Source organism: Cavia porcellus, unplaced genomic scaffold (genome assembly GCF_034190915.1).
Source record: "Cavia porcellus strain 051 isolate PalLab524CR breed Dunkin Hartley unplaced genomic scaffold, mCavPor4.1 scaffold_17, whole genome shotgun sequence".
NCBI classification, from domain to species: domain Eukaryota; kingdom Metazoa; phylum Chordata; class Mammalia; order Rodentia; family Caviidae; genus Cavia; species Cavia porcellus.
The window spans coordinates 48,251,445-48,273,063 of record NW_026947500.1 but is presented as its reverse complement, the minus strand read 5'-3'; the positions used below and the strand labels follow the sequence as shown (position 1 = coordinate 48,273,063).

The following is a 21,619-nucleotide window of genomic DNA, read 5'->3' as shown; positions in this document are numbered from 1 at the left end:
GAGCATGGAGTGAAGTATTCCAGATCCTAAAGCAAAATGATTTCCAACCTAGACTGATGTATCCTGCAAAACTATCATTCAAACTTGATGGTGAAATACAATACTTCCATGACAAAGAACAGCTGAAGAACTTCATGAACACCAAACCAACCCTGCAAAAAATATTGAAACACACTTTAGATACACAAAGGAAAAAACCACTAAGCAAAGCAGATAATTAAACACAACAGAAAGATAAAGATGCAACAGCGGAGAGATAACATGTCAACAATAAACCAGCATTTAACAGTAATAACCATTAATGTAAGTGGTCTCAATGCACCGATCAAAAGAAACAGACTAGCAGAATGGATCAAGAAACAAAATCCAACCGTATGCTGTTTACAGGAAACCCATCTAACCCAGAAGGATACTCACAGACTGAAAGTCAAAGGATGGAAAACAATACTTCATGCAGCAGGAATCCAAAAAAAAGCAGGAGTAGCCATTCTGTTTGCAGACAATGTGAACTTTAAACCAACAATGACCATAAAGGACAAAGAAGGTCAATACATACTGGTTAGGGGAAAACTCCAAGAGGAAGCGATAACTATCTTAAATATATATGCACCAAACTCCAGAGCACCCAGTTATATAAAACAACTATTAACAGAAATGAAAACTCAAATTATCAGTAACACAATTGTAACAGGAGACCTTAATACGCCATTGACACCAAGGGACAGATCAAGCTGTCAGCTCAGCTGCTCCCGTCCTCCTGCTCTTCAACCAGGAGCAGCGGCTCTGGGAAGTCCCATGTCCTCTCTGGCATTGCTGTGAGTTTGTGCTGGTGGTCAGGGCCCTGGGCCCTGGCTGTCCCCACCCAAGCAGGAGCCCTCACTCCCATAGCACAGTCTCCTTGATAGTGGTGTCTGGGGAGAAGGGACTTGAGAAGCAAGTAGGCTCACTGGGTGTCTTTGGCTCTGCTGCTCTTCCTTTAAAGTTCTTATATTTCTCCAGATGATACTAAGCAAATGTTAAATCAAAAAAGCATGGAATGTTATCCTACTCCCCTGTGAACTCACTGCTTCACTTCTGGAATTACAAAGCTTTGATTTACCTGAAGGTTTAATCATAGGGTGTAGAATGAATACCAGACCAATGAACAGCAGTTACTAGGTGGATGTGATAATGCCCTGTTCTTGTCTTGGAAGAGCGAAGGATTCTGTATCTAGAGGGTGGAAAAGGGCGGGCATCCAGGCACAGGTTCAGGCAGCCTGAGCCAAGTCTGAAACCCAATGTATTTTCTTTCTTTTTGAGGTGGTTCTCCCTGAATCAGAGAAAAATAATCCCAGCAGGCCCTCCAAAGCACACTCTAACCTTGTAGGTAGGGAGAGATTGGGTTTTTAATAATGAAATTGGAAAATATTCAATATAAATTTGATTTTGGTGATTGTACAGACAACCTAGCCTTCAAAAAGTAGCACACTTTCAGTTCCTCTCTCATCAAGGGTTTTGTTGAATGTGTGCTCAGGGCTGCGGTCTTGGTGTCCCTCTTGCCCTTCAGAGAAGCGGTGTCATGGAAACATGTTAGCTGCACTGATGGAGGAGCTCAGACCCTCCCAGGAAGCAGCAGAGGGCATTTCAGTGGACCTCAGGGGTGCAAGGATGCAGCTTTGCCCTGACTCCCATCACTGAGCAGGCGTGGACTCAGCTTCCCTGGTGCTCTGACCCCATGGGCGGCTCTAGCTCTCATGCATGCACTGTGTCATTAGTGCAGGGATCCCAGTCCTCACAGCACAGCATCAGGACCTTTCAGAAAAGTAATGAGCTTCATAATAAAGTCTGCAAGTGCTTGCAGATTTCATTGGAGAAGCTAGTTTGATTGTTTTGATAATTTTCCTTCAAGACAGAGCAAATCAATAATGTTAACTGAAATATATATTTGAGGTCTCATCCAAATTTGGTCTCAGCTGCTCAACCAAAATCAGCACACAAAGACTAATCAGGAATATTTACTCTAACACTAACCCTACCATTAAGCTTAGCTACAGCCCCAACACTAACACATTTTCCATTGTGGAGTTGATTTTCCTGTGAACATAGGACTCGCTTGAATCCATTATGTAGGGAAAGCTGGTGCTGTCACATTTTTTGGCTTTTGTATACTAGAAACATGAACTTCATTTTGATTTTGGAAGACATTGCTCAGTACTAATAGTAAGCTGATGAACGAACTTAGTTTTACAAACATTTGTCATTTCATCTGTGTCCTAAGTTGTGTTGTTTCTAATAAGAACCCCACTGGAACTTTACTGTGGCACTAAAGATGGATTGCATTAACTTTAGAACTGAAAGGCAGCTTAGGAAAGCACACCTCCTGATGTGTCCTTGAAGTATAACATGGGGTGCTATATCAGACACGTGGCCCCATCTTCTCAGGAAAAATCAATCTGCTCTGCCTCCCAGCTGCCATGAAGCAAGCAGCTTTGCCCTTCTGCCATGATGTATCTGCTTTAGAGCCAGCCAAACATGGACTGAGTTTCCTGAAACTGTGACCCACAGAAAACTGTCCTTCAATTGTGGGTGCCAGGTACTGGATCCCGTGAGCAAACCAAAGAACTGGGACTAAAGAAGTAGAGCCCAGTGAGTGACTACATGAGTCCATGCTGTTCAGTTCATTTGGAACAGTTTTGAGGAAGGGATTTGGGGATGTTAACAGCTGTGTGCTAGAGAAGCCCTGCAATGCCATAAGCTAAGTCTAATGGGTGTTTCTGCTGGGAGCTCAGACAGCCAGATTGCTGACAAACTGCAGAGAGTGAAGCCAAGTCTCAGGAGGTTTCAAATGGGAACTTCCTGTGCATGCTACATTCTGGCCAGAAAGAACTTGTCTGCATTTTGCACATGTCCTGAAACCTTCATGTCTTCTTACTTTCCATCTCTGAGACAAAATACTTCACACCTGCAGTTTAGAGGAGGAGGGGTTTCTTTGGGCTCACAGTTCTAGTCTCTGGTGGACTGGCTGCAAGGCAGAAACAGGAGGGAAGAGGGACATGGCCAAGGGAAAGGTGCTCAGGCCACGGTGGCCAGCAACACCCTTCCCAGCAGCCTCACACCCTAAGAACACATCTACTCCCTGACCTCAGCAGTGGACAGGTCCTCTGCAGAGTATGCTTCCTTTCCCATCCAACCAACTTCCACACACAGATTCCGAGGGACATTTCAGGTTAAAAGGCACTACACCCCACACCTTGTTCCCAGAGTCTCATGTCTATCTCATGAGAATGAACTGAGTTCCTCACTTAGAGTCAAATTGACATGGCATGGGAGTTCCAGGGTTACTGAAGTCCCATAGAGTATTCCTATCAAAAACAAAAACCACCATTCTTACCACCAAGGAGCAGGGCCACAAATTGAACCTCAAGGAAGAGGGGCAGCAGCCAGCAAGAGGCCAAGCTAAATAGAAGGAACAGGCCCCATGTGCAGACAGAGCCACAACCAGGGCATCAATTGGAAATGCTGCACTGCAGGGCAGGGCGGGCCCCTGAACCTGTCCCTCCCCACTGTCAGGTCAGGCTCCGGCCTGAGGCCCATTAGAACAGGCTGCCCTGGGAGCCTCCACAGCAGCCCCCTCACCACAGCCTAGCAGGATGCAGGTGACAAGGCAGGGAGATGTCATCCAGCCCTGCTGGACCAGCTCAAACATGGGCTCTGCCGCAGCCCAACGCGTGCCCTCTGTGGGGAGCATCTGCTCCCTGCCCCTCATTTTCCTTGCCAGGAAACTGATAGAATCCATTTATTCCCAGTCAAATGAAAATCAGCAAAAATGGGACCATCAGGACCAGGTCACCAGGAACCCCTCCTGTCTCCTCCCTCTGTCCTTCAGAACCATAAATAAGCTTTAAAATTCAAACTGTGATAGGGGAAAAAAAAAGAAAGAGGAGAAGAAAAATTATAGTGAAGATAATTGCACAGCTAGCTTCTATTTCTTCCTTGAAAACAATGTCTTGTGCTAATATTGTTTAGATGCAATAGCATGCCTACATCTTGTATTCCAAATAACTACTACGAAGACAACAGCATGCAGGATTTCAAGTATTGTCACGCTCCTACTAACCTGTTTTGAAACTCAGTTTCATTATTTGTCTTGTTTTACTCTATGAAAAAGATTTAAAATTTTAAAACTTTTAAATTTTTTATTGAAATATTTTTCTCGGGTTTTTTTTTCATTTCTATTGAAATAAACACATTTTTTGATATTTTAAATAATTGTTGGAGTTCAAATATCTCTAGGAAGAAATGAATTGGTGGAGTTTTTCTGACTCCTCTAGACATGACAGGAAGAGAGTCGGAGAGGAGGGACAGGGAAGCAGGGACTGAATGGGGGAAAGAGGGCACAGGGCACTGGGTTCTATGTTTTCCTACTCCTCAGTGCTGTTCCAAAGCAGAAATCACTGACTCAGGGGTGAAGGCCCAAGCCAGGGCTCTGTGCAGATTCTCATTCTCTAGCAGCTGGGGTTCTGGGGGGCACTTGACCACAGCTTCTTCAACTGGAGGCTGTTCAGTGTGTGCGGGGCTCCCCTCTGCAGGACCTTTGGGAGAGAGCAGCAGGCACTGAGTGTGCGCCCCTTGCCATGCCTGCCCCTGCCCGCCCCTCCCAGGCCTGCACTCACCACACTGCTCATCTGAGGCTGCAACATCCTTGGAGTGTGGGGATCCCACAGTGGGCTCCTCACCATGGCTCTGTGCAGAGCCCTGAAACTCGCCCTGACAAGACCTGCAGTCTTCTTGAGGGCAGAGAACCACCTCCTGCAACACAAGCAGCTTTAACCTCAGGGAGAGGGGCTTCTTAGGGACCCAGCCCTAAGGAGACACCCAGACCTACCTGCTCCTCTCCCTTCACTGAGAATAGCTGTGGGGTATGTTCATCCTCCTCCTGCTGCTCTTCCTCCTCCTCCTGCTCCTTGTTCTCCTCCTCCTCCACCTCTTGCTCCTCCTCTTGCTCCTCCTCCTCCATTTCCACTTCCTCCTCCCCTTCCAGCTCCTCCTCCTCCTTTTCCTCTCCTTCTTCCTTCTCCTCCACTCCCACTAGTTCAACTTCCTCCTCCCCCTCCTGGTTCCAGTACTCCTCATCCTCCACTCCATCCTCCTCCTCATTCTCCTGCTTCTTCTGCTCCTCTTCCTCCTCTACGTGTTTATCCACCTCCTCCTTCTCTTCCTCGTGCTTCTCCTGCTCCTTCTTGTCATCCTCCATTCGTTTGTCCTCCTCCTTCTCTTGTCCATCTTCCTCCACTTGTTCATTCCCCTCCTCCTTCTCATGCATGTGTTTGTCTTCCTCCTCCTCCACTCCTTCCTCCTCCTCCTTCACTTGTTCTTCCTCCTCCTCCTGTTGTGTGTCCTCCTCCTCACAATGCCTCACTGTTAGGTTTGTCCCCAGTTTGGGGCAGATCGCAGTGTGCTCTGCTGTGTAAAGAACAACAATAGTCAGAGGTCACTTGCAGGCCTCCCAAACCCCACACCTTACAGCCTCTGCTGCAGGAGCCCTGGCCCAGCTTATCAGTGGTGCTGCAATCACCAGAGAGCAGCATGCGTTGACATTCCAGCTCCTCCACTGCCTCCTTAATCTCTGCCTTTTCCTGTGACACCTGTACAAGAAAGGAAGCAGAGCACCAGAGTCAGGGCTCTGTGGCCATCCACCCTGCCCGCCCTTCCCACCCTGGTAGAGCAGCCTCCTCTGAGGCTGCACCATGGTCACATGGTCACCACTGCTCCTAGGAGTTGAAGCCACATCCTCAGCTTTGACCTGGGTCAGGAGTGCCACATAGGCCAAACTCTGGCCTAGCTGCCTCTGAACCTTCAGGTGGCTGGGTGGCTGAGCCCACTGTTTCTGCACAGAGGTGGGACCTTTGTTGACAAATGCCATCTGTGGAGGCAGGGTGTGATTCTGTGGGGGAGCTCTCCACATCACAGGATGCATGGAGCCTCCTTCTGCCACTGGCACCTGTTGCTCCTAGGGATGGGGCACGACCACTGCTTTTAGAGAAGGTCCAGGGAAATGAGGGCATGGGGAACCCAAAGTATTGGGGTGTCCAAAGGGACCTCAGTGGAAGAGGCAGGTAAGGAGACCCAGGGAAGGATCAAAGCAGAGCCCAGCTCACCGCAGCCTTTGAGCCTCTCGCGTCTTCAGGACTGGTGCTATTGGGCTGAGGACTCTCCAGTTTTCTTTCCTCCACCTCCCCTTCATTTCATATTGGGAGCAGTCAGGAGGGAGGGAGGGAGAGCAGTCCCACGCTCCCCTCCACCCACCTCACCAGGTCCCCCTGGGCCACCACCCTCTGGGAGAGAATGAGCAGCCCTCTGCCATCTCGTCCTCCTCCACTCATTCTCAGAGTGCTCCTCAGCCCATGCAACACTGACACCTCCATTCACCTTCCCCGGGCAGTGCCACAACTTCAGGCGAGGATGTCTGCTGCTTCTGCAGCTTGGAAGCTGACAGGACCTCCTGTAGGTAAGGATGGAAAGTGAGACATCAGAGGCAGCCAGATCCTCCCAGACAGGGGCCCGGCCTCAGCACCTCCATCACCTGGGTGGTCTTCAGGTCTTCGTAAAGGCTAACCAGGGCCTTGTGGTCTTCCAGGTCTTTCAGATGTACATTCACCGCTTGTTTAAACGACTGAAGAAGCTGATGTTGCAGAGCGTGTTTTTCAGAGGCCAGGTGTAAACAGTCCTCAGCTCTGTGGCATAGGATGCCCAGCAGCTGGTCTCTCTGCTGCTGCAGCTCCTGGGCCTCCTGGCTCTTCAGCGCCACCTGCAGGAGACCGAGAAGTGAGGTCAGGCATACCCTGGGGCGTCAGCAGCCTGAGCTCATTAGGGGCTCCTCTGAACCACTGGCCTCCTGTTCCAAGTCTCCAGTCCTACAACCTCTGTTCTTGAATGTGGACCTCACCACATCTATGGAGAATCAGATGGAGCCATGCCACATGTGTTAAATGATCTCTAGGCTTCAGTTTGCACATATTGACTCACTGAATCCAACAACTCTATGAGGAAAATGCTAACATCCATTGGAAGTGATGGGAACTGAAGCCACGTGACGGGAAGTTTGAAAGTGTAACCAGTGTGGCTGAGACCCAGGGTGGAACCAAGGAGCCTCCCCCTCCTACCCTGTTTCCTCCTAGCAGTAGGATGACTCAGGCTTCTGGCAGGGAAATGACATCAGGACCTGGGAGGACCCCAGACCACACACCTCTAACAGTCAGAGACCAAAAGCAAAAGACACACAACTGCTCTGCCAGACACTGCAGGACTCTGGGGTCACTTGTGGTCCAGCTGTGGCAGATCAGTTCTGGCCCCAGCACCTCCCACCCGATCAGGAGCACCTCTGTCTTAGCCCAGTCCCATGGGACAGGAGTCACCTACCACTGCCTTGAGCTGTGTGATCTCCTCCTGCAGCTGGCCCAGCTTCCAAGTCACCTCCTTGTTTCTGAGCTGCTCTGAGCTCAGGGTGGTTACTATATTGGTGTTCTCTTCTCTCTACAGAGAATGGAAATCAGTGCCACCAGCACGGGCCGACCCAAGACCCCACCTGGGTGTCTACAGGGCAAGGCAGGACAGATAATTATCCTTTCTCTGCAGGAGAAGCCCCACAGGGTTCTGACTCACAGGACACTTTCTCGACTGAGGGAGACAGTGGCCCAATGTGTTGCAGGGGGGAAGGAGCCAGAGGGGTTAGTGTGCTGCTCTGCCTGGAAGGTCTTGGTGGTGAGGAGCCTGGCGAGCAGTGAACACGCACCAGCCTCTGGAAGCTGTCCTGCATCTGGGCCAGCTGCTCCTTTATCAGGCAGTTCTGAAGCCCAAAGGCCTCAATCATCTCCTGCTGCTCCTCCATGTTGTGCACGATGTTCTTGTGCTCTTCTGCCTGCACAGAGCACAGCTCTGCCCTGGTGTCAACCTGCAGAAGGCGCTCCTCCTGCTGCCTCATTTTGTTCCGCAGAGCCAGGTTTTCTTCCTTTAGCTGCCCCAAGGCGCCCTCCAGCTCCTTCTTCACCTTCTGCACCTCCCACAGGAGCTGCTGATGTTCCAGGCATGGCCCTGCTTGGGGCTGCAGGGCTGGGGCACAGGTGACAAAGGAGGTAGGGAAAGGGTCCAGGTCTCTGGGCCCTAACAAGCTCTCAGTGCTCAGCCCCCACTCCAGGCTCCTTGCTTGGGCCTTGGCTTCCTCATGACTGATTCCTCACACCCACATCATGGCCAGGCCTGAAGCCATGTTCCTGTATGGATCCTGGGTGGGGGTTGGCAGGGGCACAATACCCTCTCTGCAAGTGGGGACACTGAGGCTCAGAGATAGGACTAAATTGCCAGCTCCTGGCACAGATGCCCTTCCCTTTACCACTGTGCCCTTGAGTCCACCCTGTCTCCTAGGGCAGTGTAAGCCCCACCCACAGCCTGGGTACCCCGCTCTCCCCAGACCACCCTTGTGCCCACTCACCCACGTGTTTCTCCAGTTCACTCCGCTGGACAGGAGGCTTATCAGCCCTCCTGTCCCGCTCCTCCTTTACCTCATGCACCTGCCCAAGGCACAGGGGACAGTAGATGGAGGGAGGGACTAGTGACTCAGACCCTTCTATCACCCTAGTCCCCCTTTCCCTTCTCTGGCCCCAAGCTGCAGTGCTCTCTTTGAAACTCTCCCTCTGAGCTATACCAGGCCCAGCCCTAAATGCAGAATTCTTAGCACCTGACATTGTTCTCCTCTGCACTCTGACCCTCTACTGCCATTGCAGCCCCATCCTTAGCTGCCTGGCCAGCCATGACACAGCTTCATGTGGGTGACGTTCTCCACCACTGGCTGTCTTAGGTTTTATGCATTTTAAAAACTTACTCTTTTATCTACTGGAAAGCAATCACGCTTCTTCTGTTTTTTGAATTATCTTAACTGTGGAAAGAAGAGCAATGATACTCACGAAAACAATAAGCCACTTTGTTCACATCCTCCTATAGAACACTCTTATGCACACCATTTGCTTAATGCTGCCAACAGCCCTACAACACACTGTGATGGTCAGTCAGTCAGTAAACACACAAGTTAACATGGCTGAACAGCAGGAAGAAAGAAATGACAGAAAAGAGAAACATCACTGTGGTGTAGGCCTGTAACCCCAAATACTGGTGATGTTGCAATAGCAGGATAAGAATGAGGAAAACCTGAGGGGATAAAAGTAGTAAAACACTTACTCAGATAGAAATAATAAAAACTAAAAAGGGCTGAGCATGGAACCCTGTGCTCCCTGGACTTCATCCCTAGACGTAATGGGGGGAAACAGACAGTAACAGGCTGGAGTGCAGCTCAGTAACAGACAGCTTTCTGTACTTTTGAAGGCGGTGGGTCTAATCATCAGTACCACACACAGGAGAGTCAAAGGTAAAGGGGACAATTAGAAAACATTCTGAGTCTCTCTGTAGAGTCAACTCCTGGGGAAAAGCTCACATAAATCTGATCTACTCTGGTCACCCAGAAAGACTGTCAACCTTTTGAGATCCCTGATGAAGGTTTTACGTTGTCAGTGTCTAAGTTAAGGAGCCCAGTGGCCAAAACCTCTATACCTGCTCCCATGTTCACATGCCCTTCCAGGGAGAAATCTGTGTCTTCACCAGAGAAACCAGAAGGGGGCTAAAGCTGCTTTAGGGGTCCAAGTGGGAAGATTAAGGGCCAGGTGAGGGTTAGTGATGAGGGCGTCCAATGGAAAGGGTCTTAAGTGCACTCTACTCCTCCCTCTCTGTCCGCAGAATCCTCTGCTCCCCACCCTCCTCTGTGTTCAGACAGCGGAAGGGAAAGAGGACCCCCAATGTAGGGCCCAGGGAGGCAAAGTGTATGAGGGTGGGTAGGAGGCAAGAGCCAAGCCCCAGGTGAGGCCTAAAGGAGTGTCCCCCTGGAGGTGGACGCATTTGGGCTGTGAGGAGAGGATCTGTAACAGGCCTTGAAGGGGCACCGGAGTGCTGAGGGTCCCTCCACATTTTCTCAGAGCGGGGTACAGACTCTGCCAAGAAGTTGCTAGCTGGGGGCTTGCTCTGGGTCCAGGAACTGAGACCCTGTTTGGTTTACCTTTTTTTTGGCCGCAGCCAATTTCTGCCTTCGAATTTCTTCCGGAATAGGAAGACAGGGAGGGGGAAAGGGGTGGGACCACTTCATGACAGTCGCTTCTATCACAGGGAAACTCAAACACACTCCTCTCAGATCCACCAACTACCTACAAAAGGTGTAACCAGGGAGACGCTAAACTCAACCCAGGGGGCGGGGCACCAGACCTGTCGTCCCATTGGCTGAGTAAACTATGACGTCATAAGGGGCCTGGTGAGGCCTCCTCCAGTGGGTGGGGGATGGGTGGAGTGGCATTAAAGCTGCAGACTACTGCTGTTCCAGGCCACCCCAGGGAACTATGACAGCAGGACCTGGGAGGAAGGGAAACTAAGCTAACAGAAATAAAACAGTAAAAGCACAGAGAAAGATGTGAGGACATCTACTAAGGAAAAACTCATGACACAGCTCCTTTGAAATCACATAAGTGCCAGGCATGGTGGTGTACACAGATAATCCCAGTACTCCACAGACTGAGGCAGGAGGGTCGCCCTGAGTTTGAGGGCAGCCTGGATCCATAGTAGGTTCAAGAGCCTGAACTGCCTATGAAGACCCTATTGCAAAAGTTAAAATAGTCACACAAAACAGACTTTGAGGCAAACAGTATTTACTCTCAAAAGGGGCCACACACTTGGTTAAAACGTGATCTGCATAAATGAATCTGCATTTGTCTGACCTTTGTCACTTGATGGATTCTTCTCATCTGCCAAATTTAGTGTGTGCTAGGATTTGGATCCTAGATTTTCCCTATGATGATCTCTTACCTCTTAGTTATCACCTTCAGTTCTATGCCATCAAATGCCAGCTACACAGCAACTCCAAAAGTTGTGTCTTCAACCAACAGCCTATTTCAAAATCAAGCTCAGGAAAGCAACAGTCCCTGTGACATTTCCTTTTGCATAGCTAATATTATCTCCAGCCTTCTAGATCCTGAATTAAGCCTTTAGTGTCACTCCTAGAACATGTGCTCCTCACAGGCTTTAGATTCTCAGGTGTAGGAGACCCCACCTTTTCAGTTGCTTAGCCCTAAAACCATGGAGGCATCTTGGATGGCCACTTCCTTCTTAGCACATATCCTAGCAGCCAGTCTAGTAACCTTTCTCTTTCTTTATCATGATGTTGAGGATTGAACATGGGGCTTTTACAGGCTGCCAACTGCCTGGATTCTTTCTTTCTGTGGGTTTGTATCTTGCTTCTTGACATTCTATCTTTGAAAGAAAGGCAAAATTTGATTGTTTCCACCTCTATTGTCCCCACACTGCTCCACGCTACTGTTACCTATCCCCTGGGTTGTAGTATTTTCCCTCTCTCCATGATGCCCCTGCTTCTGTCTTGGAGCTCTATGTGTGCTCAGATTCATATCCTCCAAAAAGCTGATACTAAGATGTGAACAAAAGTACATGTAATTGATTGTGGATACTTTGTGAAAGAAAGTGAGAAGAGAATCAGGAGACATGGGCATAGCCACTAGACTGACACATGGCTAGATTTCACATGAGGGGGAGAAGGCAGGTTAGGTGAAATGATTACAGGCTTTTGTGCGCTAAAATGTTGAGCAAGGCTCAGGGAGGGAAGTTTTTATGGGATTACAAAGAGGGAGCACAGAGTAGAGTCCTTGGCTGTCTTTGATTGGTTCTTACCATATATATCACAGTGATCAGCCATTTCTAGGAGACAGGAGCAACCAGAAATGCAACAGTCTCCCTCGTCTTTCAGTCACCTGGTGTCTCTAACACAACAAGGCCTGGCATTATCCCTGTGAGCCTCCCTCATAGCCTAGACCATTTAGCATCAGAAAGAATGTTCCCTTTTCAGTCAGCCCTGCTGTATGCTGAGGATCCTTGCAGACCATGAAGTTCCTGAATCTACTGCTTTGCCTGTTCCCCTTCAGCGTGACATTAACATCATGAAGTGAGCACTGCTGGGACAGCATAAATTCTTGCAGAGTTTTCTACTAAAAAAAAGTCTCAACAGGGCAGTCAGCATGGAAGCAGTTTGGAAAATTTAACCCTCAGCTCTGTGCTCATAGTAAGGTACAAAGTACCCTGACCTGTAATCTCTAAAGATCTTCAGCATGCATGGACCAAAGGCTCCTAAGCAAGTTCTAGGTGCAAATTCACAATCACCATCAGAGATACTAAAATGATTTGCAAATAGCTATACTGGAAGAAGAAATACTCACAGTACAAATAATGTATCCAGAGCAGTGATCAGTACATGATGTAGACTTATATGGAGTCATTAATATGCTGCCAAAAATGTAGTTCACAAACTCCAAATCCTGATACAGTAAAAACGAATGCCTTTGTTCCCAGTCTTCCTAGGATCTGAAAAACAGATCATTTAAAAAAATATTAAAAACTCAATCTTTTCCTGTCTTTGAATGAACAGAAAAATACATTCATCTCAGCTGAGCTGAATCTGGAAATTTCCAAGGGGAGACTCCCTGCTCTGAAGATGAAGGAGAACACAGGAGGTGGTAGAAAATATGTTTGACCCTCCCAGGCAGGATCACATTTCACATGGAATATCACAGAGCACTTAAAAAGACAGGTATTCCTTCTTAATTGTCAACATAGAACTAAAGTCTTGCCCTGAGTAACCAGAGAAGGTTCCTGTATTTTACCCAAGTGACCATACAGGCCCTCTTTCACTACAGTCCTGGAAGTATCCACAGAGAGACACTTACCATTGATGGTTGTCATTCCACCACCAATATAGATGGTGCTCCAGAGATGAAGAACTGATCAAAGAAAGAATCCACTCAGAGCTGGCTTTTGCCTCTGGTCCTTATTCAATTTGCAAGTCCCTTCACTGTCTTGTCAATACCATCCAACTAAATAGTCAGTCCACACTCGGGGCCAGAAGAGGACTGCATGGGTGTCATCTCTGGGTGCAGATCCAGATGTTCCCAGACTAAGGACGGCTAGAGGGTGGGAAAATAAAGAAAAGAGATGAAAGCAGAGGTCAAGTGGAGCCCTCTCTCCTAATGGGAGGAAAAGAACAGCTCAACCACCATAGTGGCATTTCTTGATTCATTTAGCAAGATAAAGTCACATGGCATGTCCCTGCCTAGAAATGCATTGTTTGGATAGCCTTACGCTTTGGTGTACTCTGAGCTGGGGCAGCTTGTTTGTCAGGGGCACACATTGACCTCTTACTGCCCCACAGAAATGGTCGGTCTCCAGCTTCAGCTGCTTCCTCCACACAGGTATCCCAGAGACAGGGATAAAGGTAATTGACAACACCTGACATTTGAGCTAGGGGACTCATTACTGATACCAGGAAAGGTGCCCATAGTTAGCAATCAATTCCAATCACAGGAGAAACCTCACTGTAATGGAAATAAAAGGGGCTATCACCATACCAAGGCACAGCACTATCAATCCAATGAGAATCAGGGCCACCCAGAAGATAAGAACTTCCTGAGAATAGTTGTTGCTTTTCTGAGGAAACAAATTTCCCAAAATCATAATGCATTTTTAACACACTTTGAAAACTTCAAATAGGGCAGATTCCAAGAATAAGACTACACATCGAAATGTTACCTAATCAAAATTCTCTTAACCTAAAACATGTCTGTTTCTAGTTTTTAAAGCATGTGTTCTTCTATGCTCTGCTAAATAAAGACAATGCAGCTTCTGCTGATTGTTGATAGCTCCATTCCACTCATCCATTTACTGATGTCCTCAGTTTAATTCAGAACAGAATTGGGAAAATTGGTGACCTGGAGACCCCAGTATACTGGTCAGCCTAGTCCTGTGCCCCAAGCCTATGCTAGCACCTTGGCCTCTTCACCCACAGAATCTGGGGCTGTCCTTTGAAGAAGGGCAACAGAGTCTTCTGCAGCTGTCCTGGATGCAAGATGTCCTCACTCTCCAGAGAGCTGAAGATGAGTCCTCGGGCTGTGCTGTCCAGTCATTGCTGGAGAGAAGAAAGAGAGCCTTGTTCAGTGTAGGTCCATATTCAAATGTCCTCCATATTCAGGGTCATCACTTCAACCCAGGGGAGTTGTGGACTATAGGACTGGATCACATTTAACTTCTCCCTGTTTTCTTAGAGCAGGGTGAATTCTTCATTTATTCTCATCCCCACGTCTCCCTCAGTGTCACTGCAAATGAAACTCAGATGGTTTCACGCTGCCTCACTAAAGTGCATGCATTGTGCCTGATCTTGAAGCAAACAGTCTCCCCTGCAGCAGACTGGGGGCGCTCCCCTTAGGGTCTAGAAGAAGAGCACAAGGCTCACACACAGCAAGGTGCCACAAAAGATGTTCTCTATTTTGTGGTTTCCTCCAGTTCATTTTACTCGACCCTCCCCATAGACCAGGCCCCCACACCCTCCAACTAGTTACCATCCTGGAGACAAAGCAAGGGCTGAGAAGCAGATGGTTTTTCCTACCTTTGCATCTTTCCAGGGAGCATGTAGGAGTTAGTATCCTTTTTGATCTGTGGACTCTGATTCCCAGTCTTCTATGTGAGTCACCTTCTCAAATGTCAGTTCTATGACACACACTTTTCCAGAGTCCTTGTTTCCTCTTATTTATCTCATTCCATTTGCTCAATGAGTATCAGCAAGGCTTAAGCCGTGTGCTATGTCTCTAACATACTGATCTCTCTTCTCTATCATAAGTGGTGGCATGAATTCAGCCTAGGTGTCCACCCAAAAGATTTGTATAGAGTTATGTGGCCTTGCAGGAGAAATATTTCATTAAACAGAAATCAGATATTTCTTCAGATAGGACGTTGGACTATTTGGTGACAAAGAACTTGCATGGTTCATGAATGAGAAGAGGATGTGCTGAGCTGTCACAATCACCACTGTGACCATGTGAAGTCCAGAGATAAAGGATTATCTGCATCAGCACGGTATACACTATGAGCCCATCACACTAACCCATCTGCAAGAAATGCAGGCAGGACAGTGCCATATAGGGTGATACATCCTTCTCTCCTGGAGAAGCACAGTGTCCTGTCATGTGGAGCAAAACGTATGAGCAAGGAGCATGCACTTCCCACTCTCCGCTGTCCCCTTGAGAAGGAGATCCCATGCTGTGCTGGTGAAACTTCTTGGGAAAGGTTCCTGAATGCACTGCAGAGCAGTGATCATTCCTGGAATGAATGCGTATGCAGGTAATGAGGTTTGGGGACAGAGCTCTGTAATGTCTTCTCTAATTTTACATTCATGAATATTCCTCAAATTCTAGGAGGCCATGAGTGGACCATGCCAAAAGCTGAGGCTCATACAATTTGTTCTTGAGTTTCGCCAGTAGAAGAAATTCTATGTGCAGAGTAATCAGCAAGCTGTTGTTTATAGCACTACCTGGATGAGAAGGTTATTACTCCATATGGCATAATTGTTCTCAAAAATTTATCTGGCCTTCTAGTTGTGGGTGCAAGGTTACAAACTCTTGGTGTGATAGAAATCTTACCTGTTCTAGTTGGAAATGATATAAGGCAGCCAGTCCCTGCACAAGTGTGTGAAAATTTTCTGACAATCATATTTTGTTCCGAATCTGAAAAAGAAAAAACTTTTGGAGTGGTCCCAAGGTTTAAGAAGGTCAATTCCCTTAGTGTTACTCTATCCAAATTTATTTACATACATTTACAATACACATTTTATTAAACTTTCTTTGAAATAAATATATATTCACATGTAGTTTTAATAAACAATAAAAATTCACTTTCTGTACATTTCTCTAATTTCCTCAGTGGCAACATTTTGCCAAATTATAGCCCAACTTCACAGCCATAGTATTGTCATTGATTGAGCCCCTTTCTGTGTGATCATTTGCCATCTGTAAATGAGGATTTGTCATCCTCTTCAGTAAATGCTTATCCATCTCTTTCGCCTATTTTCTTACTGGATTGTTTGCTGTTGAATTTTGATAGTTCTTTCTAAAATATAAATAGAGTCCTTTTCACATATCTTAGAAGTACGTTGGCCAACTTCTCTATTGTCTTTTCATTCACTTAACCAGATCTTTCATGAAACAAATATTTTACTAAAAATTTGAAAAATTCTAATTTCTCAAGTTTTTTGTGTTATGGATCATACTTTTGGGGTCAAGTCTAAGAAATGTATGCCTTGGGCTGGGGATTTAGCTCAGCGGCATAAGCGCCTGCCTTGTAAGCAGGCAGTCGTGAGTTCGATCCCTGGTACCGATAAAAAGGAAAAAGACAAAAAAAAAAAAAAAAGAAAGAAATGTATGCCTAGCCTTACTTAACAAACATTCTTTTTCCTGTGATTTTTTTAAAACATTTTCACTGTTACATTTTATGGGTTCTTCCCTTAACAAGTATTTAGTGACCTTCTCTGTCTCTTTTTTTCTGTCTTGGCTTGAAGTTCACATTGTTTGCTAATAAAATAGGTACTTCTGCTTTTTTCTGGCTTCTTATCATGTGGAATATTGTTTTCCCATATTTTACTTTCAGTCTATCAATTTCTTTTTGAGTTAGATGTGTTTCTTGTATGCAGCCTATTACTGGGTTTGTTTCTTGATCCATTCTGCCAGTCTGTTTCTTTTGATTGGTAAATTGAGTCCATTTACATTGATGGTTATAACTAACAGTTTTTGCCCACATAGGTCATATTATTTTTGCCTATTGGTTCCTTGTCTTTTCCTTCTGTTTAACTGCTTACCCTGCTGAATATCTTCCTTACATTGATGTTCTTGGATCTGTGTACATTTTTATCTCTCTCAAAAACATCTTTCAGAATGGAATGTAGAGTTGGTTTGGGTCCTATGCAGACCTGCAGCACGCTCCTCACTCCCACTAGTGCGTGGCGGACTCTGGAGCTCTGAGCAGGCAAGTGGGTGGGTGCCATTGGATCCAGAGGCTGGGTGGCCTGGCATAAGTGCTCCACACACTTTCCCCCTAGTCCAGCTAGTTTGGGACCCTCTCTCAGCCCAGAGAAAGATCCTGTGGCTTCCTGTTGCACCAGACCAGCACGGCGCATCCTGGGCGGACCTGCAGCAGCCTCCTTGCTCCCACCAGTGCTGGGTGGACTCTGGAGTTCTGAACAGGAAGCAGGCGGGCACCATAGGTTCCAGAGGCTGGGCAGCCTGGCGTAAGTGCCCCATGCACTTGCCCATGAGTCCAGCTAGTTTGGGACCCTTGCTCAGCCCGAAGAGGGAACTTTGTGGCTTCCTGGTGCACTGGATCATTGCAGTGGATCCCGGAAAGGCCTAGGATGGCCTCCCCACTCCTGGCAATGCTAGGAGGATTCCGGAGTTCTGGGTGAGCAGGCACCATCAGTTCCAGGAGCTGGGCTTGGGTTGACCTGCCCCACCCCTAGAGACCCTCTCTCAACCCGGGGAGCTGGGTGGCCAGAGTCCCAGGAGCTAAGGGCATAGAAGAGGATCTCCAACAGACCCTGGGGAAGCCTCGGAATAATACTTGATACACTTGAAACACAGAAATATAGGAAAATGACAAGACGCAAGACCAAATTACAATCTCAAACCTCCAGCCATCCAAAGAAACCTTAGGAGTGATGTACAAAGAAGAAGATATATGCCTTACACCTAAAATATTGGACATAATAGCAACTGAAATAAAGAAGCAACTCTGGGAAGCTATAAAAAAATTCAAATTAGAAACAATCTCCCAGGTAAAAGAAGAAATGATAAAAGAAATGAAGGAGATGCTGAACATATTTAAAGAAGACACAGTTTTTAAAAATGGAGGAACTAAACAAAAAGGTATAATCCCTGGATAAGCAATATAAGAGACAAACAGAATACATAAAGCAAATGCACAGAGATATACAGGAATTCAAAAATTCCATTGAAAGCTGTAAAAACTGCCTCAATGAGAGTAAAGATAGAATTTGAGACCTTGAAGACAAGATTGCAGCTAGTGAACAGGAAAAATCTTTTAAAAATAACAAGGAATCAGGAAATAACAATTCAACAACTGCAAGATGACACAAAGAAAAACAACATGAGATTGATAGGGATTAATGAAAAAGAAGGGGACAACATACAGGATGTCAAGAGGATATTTAGAGAAGTAATAGCTGAAAATTTCCCAAGCATGAGATCAGAAACTGACATCAGGATCAGTGATGCATATAGAACTCCAAATAGTCATATCCAAAATAAAACTACACCCAGACATATAATAATCACCATTCCAGAAATCCAAAATAAGAATAGAATATTAAAAGCAGAGAGAAAAGACAGATCACTTATAAAGGAAAACCTATCAGAATCACAGCAGACTTCTCAGCCAAAAACAATAAAGTCAAGAAGAGCATGGAGTGAAATATTTCAGATCTTAAAAGAAAATGATTTTCACCCTAGACTGATGTACCCTGCAAAACTGTCCTTCAAAATCAATGGTGAAATAATGAAAAAGAACAGCTGGACACGGGGCTGGGGATTTAGCTCAGCGGCATAAGCACCTGCCTTGCAAGCAGGCGGTTGTGAGTTCGATCCCCGGTACCGATAAAAATGAAAAAGACAAAAAAAAAAAAAAAAAGAACAGCTGGAGAACTTCATGATCACCAAGCCAACCCCGCAAAGAATATTGAAAGACAGTCTAGATACACTCAGGAAAAAACCAAAAGCAAAGCAGACAATTAAACAGAACAGAAAGATAAAAATGTAACAGCATAAAGATAACATGTCAACAATAAACCAACATATAAGTTATAGCCATTAATGTTAATGGTCTCAATGCACTAATTAAAAGAAAAAGAATGGCAGAATGGATCAAGAAACAAAATCCAACCATATGCTGTCTACAAGAAACCCATCTAACCCAAAAAGATACTCCCAGGCTGAAAGTTAAAGCATGAAAAACAATACTTCATGCAACAGGAACCCAAAAAAAAAGCAGGAGTAGCTATTCTGTTTGCAGACAATGTGAACTTTAAACCAATAATGATCAGAAGAGATAAAGAGGGTCACACTACATACAGGATAGGGGAAAAATTCAAGAGGAAGGGGCTGGGGATTTAGCTCAGCAGCATAAGTGCCTGCCTTGCAAGCAGGCAGTCATGAGTTCGATCTCCAGTACCGGTAAAAACAAAAAAGACAAAAAAAATTCAAGAGGAAGTGATAACTATCTTAAATATATATGCACCAAATTCCAAACCACCCAGTTACATAAAACAGGTATTAACAGAAGTGAAAAACCAAATCATCAGTAACACAATTATAACAGGAGACCTTAACACACCATTGACACCAAGGGACAGATCAACCAGAGAGAAAGTCAGCAAAGAAATAGCAGAACTGAATCACAACTGTGAACAAATGGACTTGATAGACATATACAGAGTGTTCCATCCAACAACATCAGAATACACATTCTTCTGAGCAGTACATGGGGCATTCTCTAAAATAGACCATATATTAGCTCACAGTACATATTTAAATAAATGCAAAAGAGTTGAACTTATCCCTTCAATATTATCAGATCATAGCGCCTTGAAATTAGAAATTAATGATAAAATAAACTGCAAAAATCCCACAAACACATGGAAACTGAATAAAACACTCTTGAGTAATCAGTGGGTCACAGAAGAAATTAAACAATACCTACAAACAAACGAAAATGCATATACAACTTACCAGAATCTGTGGGATGCAAAGAAAGCTGTACTCAGAGGGAAATTTATTGCACTGACTTCCCACATCAGGAAAACACAACTAATACAAATAAATAATCTGATGTTCCACCTCAAACATTTAGAAAAAGAAGAGCAAGTCAACCCCAAAGCCAAAAGAAGAGTGAAAACTATAAAAATAAGGGCAGAAATCAATGCAATAGAGACTAAGAAAACAATCCACAGAATCAATGAATCAAAGAGTTGGTTCTTTGAAAAAATAAATAAAATTGATAAGCCCCTAGAACCTTATTTTAAAAAGGGAAGAAAAAGCTCAAATTTATACAATAAGAAATGAAAAAGGTGAAATCACTACAGACTCTACAGAAATACAGAAAATCAACACTTATTGCAAAAAACCTCTACTCTCAAAGGTTTGGTAACACAGAAGAAACACACAGATTCCTAGAAACATATGAAGTACCAAAGCTAGGTCAAGAAGGTGTAAAACTGCTGAATAACCCAATCTCTATTAATGAAATTGAAAATGTAATTAAGTCCTTACCTACAAAGAAGGGCCAAGGCCCAGATGGATTCACTATAGAATTCTATACGAAATACAAAGAAGACTTAATGCCGACACTCCTTAAACTCTTCAATGAAACTGAAAGGGAAACAATCCTTCCTAAGTCATTCCTGGAAGCAAATATTACTCTAGTATTAAAACCTGAGAAAGACCCAACTAAAAAAGAGAACTACATTCCAGTTTCCCTAATGAACATAGACGCAAAATTCCTCAATAAAATATTGGCAAACAGGATGCAGCAACTCATCAAGTAGATTATACACCATGACCAAGTGGGATTCATCCCAAGCATGCAGGGATGGCTCAACATATGTAAATCAATAAATGTAATCCACCATATAAATAAAGCCAAAAGTAAGAATCACATGATCATTTCTATACATGCAGAAAAAGCTTTGGATAAGGTCCAATATACTTTCATAAGAACCTTACAGAAGATTGGAATAGATGGTCCTTACCTCCATATAATAAAGGCCATCATGACAAACCAACAGCCAACATCATATTACATGGCCAAAAACTGAAAGCCTTTACCTTAAAATCAGGCACAAGACAAGGATGTCCCTATGACTGCTCCTATTTAATATAGAACTGGAAATACTATCCAGTGCAATTAGACAAGAGACAGAAATAAAAGGAGTAAAGATAGGAAAAGAGGAAGTTAAATAATCATTATCTGAGATGACATAATACTCTACAGAGAAGACCCCAAAACTCCATTGAAAGATTGCTAGATGCAATAAAGAAATTCAGCAATGTAGCTGGATACAAAGTGAATACTCAAAAATCAATAGCATTCCTATACATTAACCACAAAATCACGGAGAGAGAAATAAGAAAGCCACACCCTTCACACTAGCATCCAAAAAATGAAATACTTAGGAGTTAATCTCATGAAACAAGTAAAAGATCTATACAGGGAAAATTACAATACTCTGAAAAATCAAAGAGGATCTCACAAAGTGAAAAGATATCCCTAGTTCATGGATAGCAAGAATAAATATTGTGAAAATGGCTATACTCTGAAAACTGTTATACAGAATCAAGGCAATCCCAATGAAAATACTATCAACATGCCTCACAGATCTAGAGAAATCACTCCTAAAATTCATCTGGAACCAGAAGAGACCTAGAATCACAAAGGCAATTCTAAGCAGCAAAGGCAAGGCAGGAGGCATCACAATCCCTGACTTGAAGTTATACTACAAAGCTACTGTAATAAAATCAACATGGTACTGGAATAAAAACAGATCTGAAGATCAATGGAATAGATTAGAAGATACAACCACAACTATAAACACACTCAACCACCTTACCTTTGAAAAAGAGGCCAAACATGTTCACTGGAAGAACAACAGTCTCTT

At 45.1% G+C, this 21,619-nt stretch overlaps 1 protein-coding gene across 3 annotated transcripts; it reads right to left on the bottom strand.

Moving 5' to 3' along the window:
- Positions 1-4,155: 4,155 nt before the first annotated feature.
- On the bottom strand, positions 4,156-14,185 carry LOC106027002 (golgin subfamily A member 2-like). Of its 3 annotated transcripts, XM_063228122.1 has the most exons (13): positions 13,896-14,185; positions 12,801-13,037; positions 12,294-12,438; positions 8,468-8,911; positions 7,772-8,088; positions 7,399-7,512; positions 6,563-6,787; positions 6,409-6,481; positions 6,138-6,217; positions 5,555-5,624; positions 4,865-5,442; positions 4,653-4,788; positions 4,156-4,571 (listed from the first exon to the last, which is right to left on the bottom strand). In XM_063228122.1, exons 4-13 carry the CDS (start codon positions 8,718-8,720, stop codon positions 4,408-4,410), a joined length of 2,010 nt encoding a protein of 669 aa, XP_063084192.1. In that variant the 5' UTR covers positions 8,721-8,911; positions 12,294-12,438; positions 12,801-13,037; positions 13,896-14,185; the 3' UTR covers positions 4,156-4,407. The 3 variants fall into 3 exon arrangements, with proteins under 3 accessions (XP_063084192.1, XP_063084194.1, XP_063084193.1); XM_063228124.1 differs by lacking the exons at positions 12,294-12,438; positions 12,801-13,037; positions 13,896-14,185 and adding an exon at positions 10,079-10,210 and having other exon boundaries at positions 8,468-8,546; positions 8,858-8,911; XM_063228123.1 differs by lacking the exons at positions 12,294-12,438; positions 12,801-13,037; positions 13,896-14,185 and adding an exon at positions 10,079-10,207.
- Between the last annotated feature and the right edge of the window lie 7,434 nt (positions 14,186-21,619).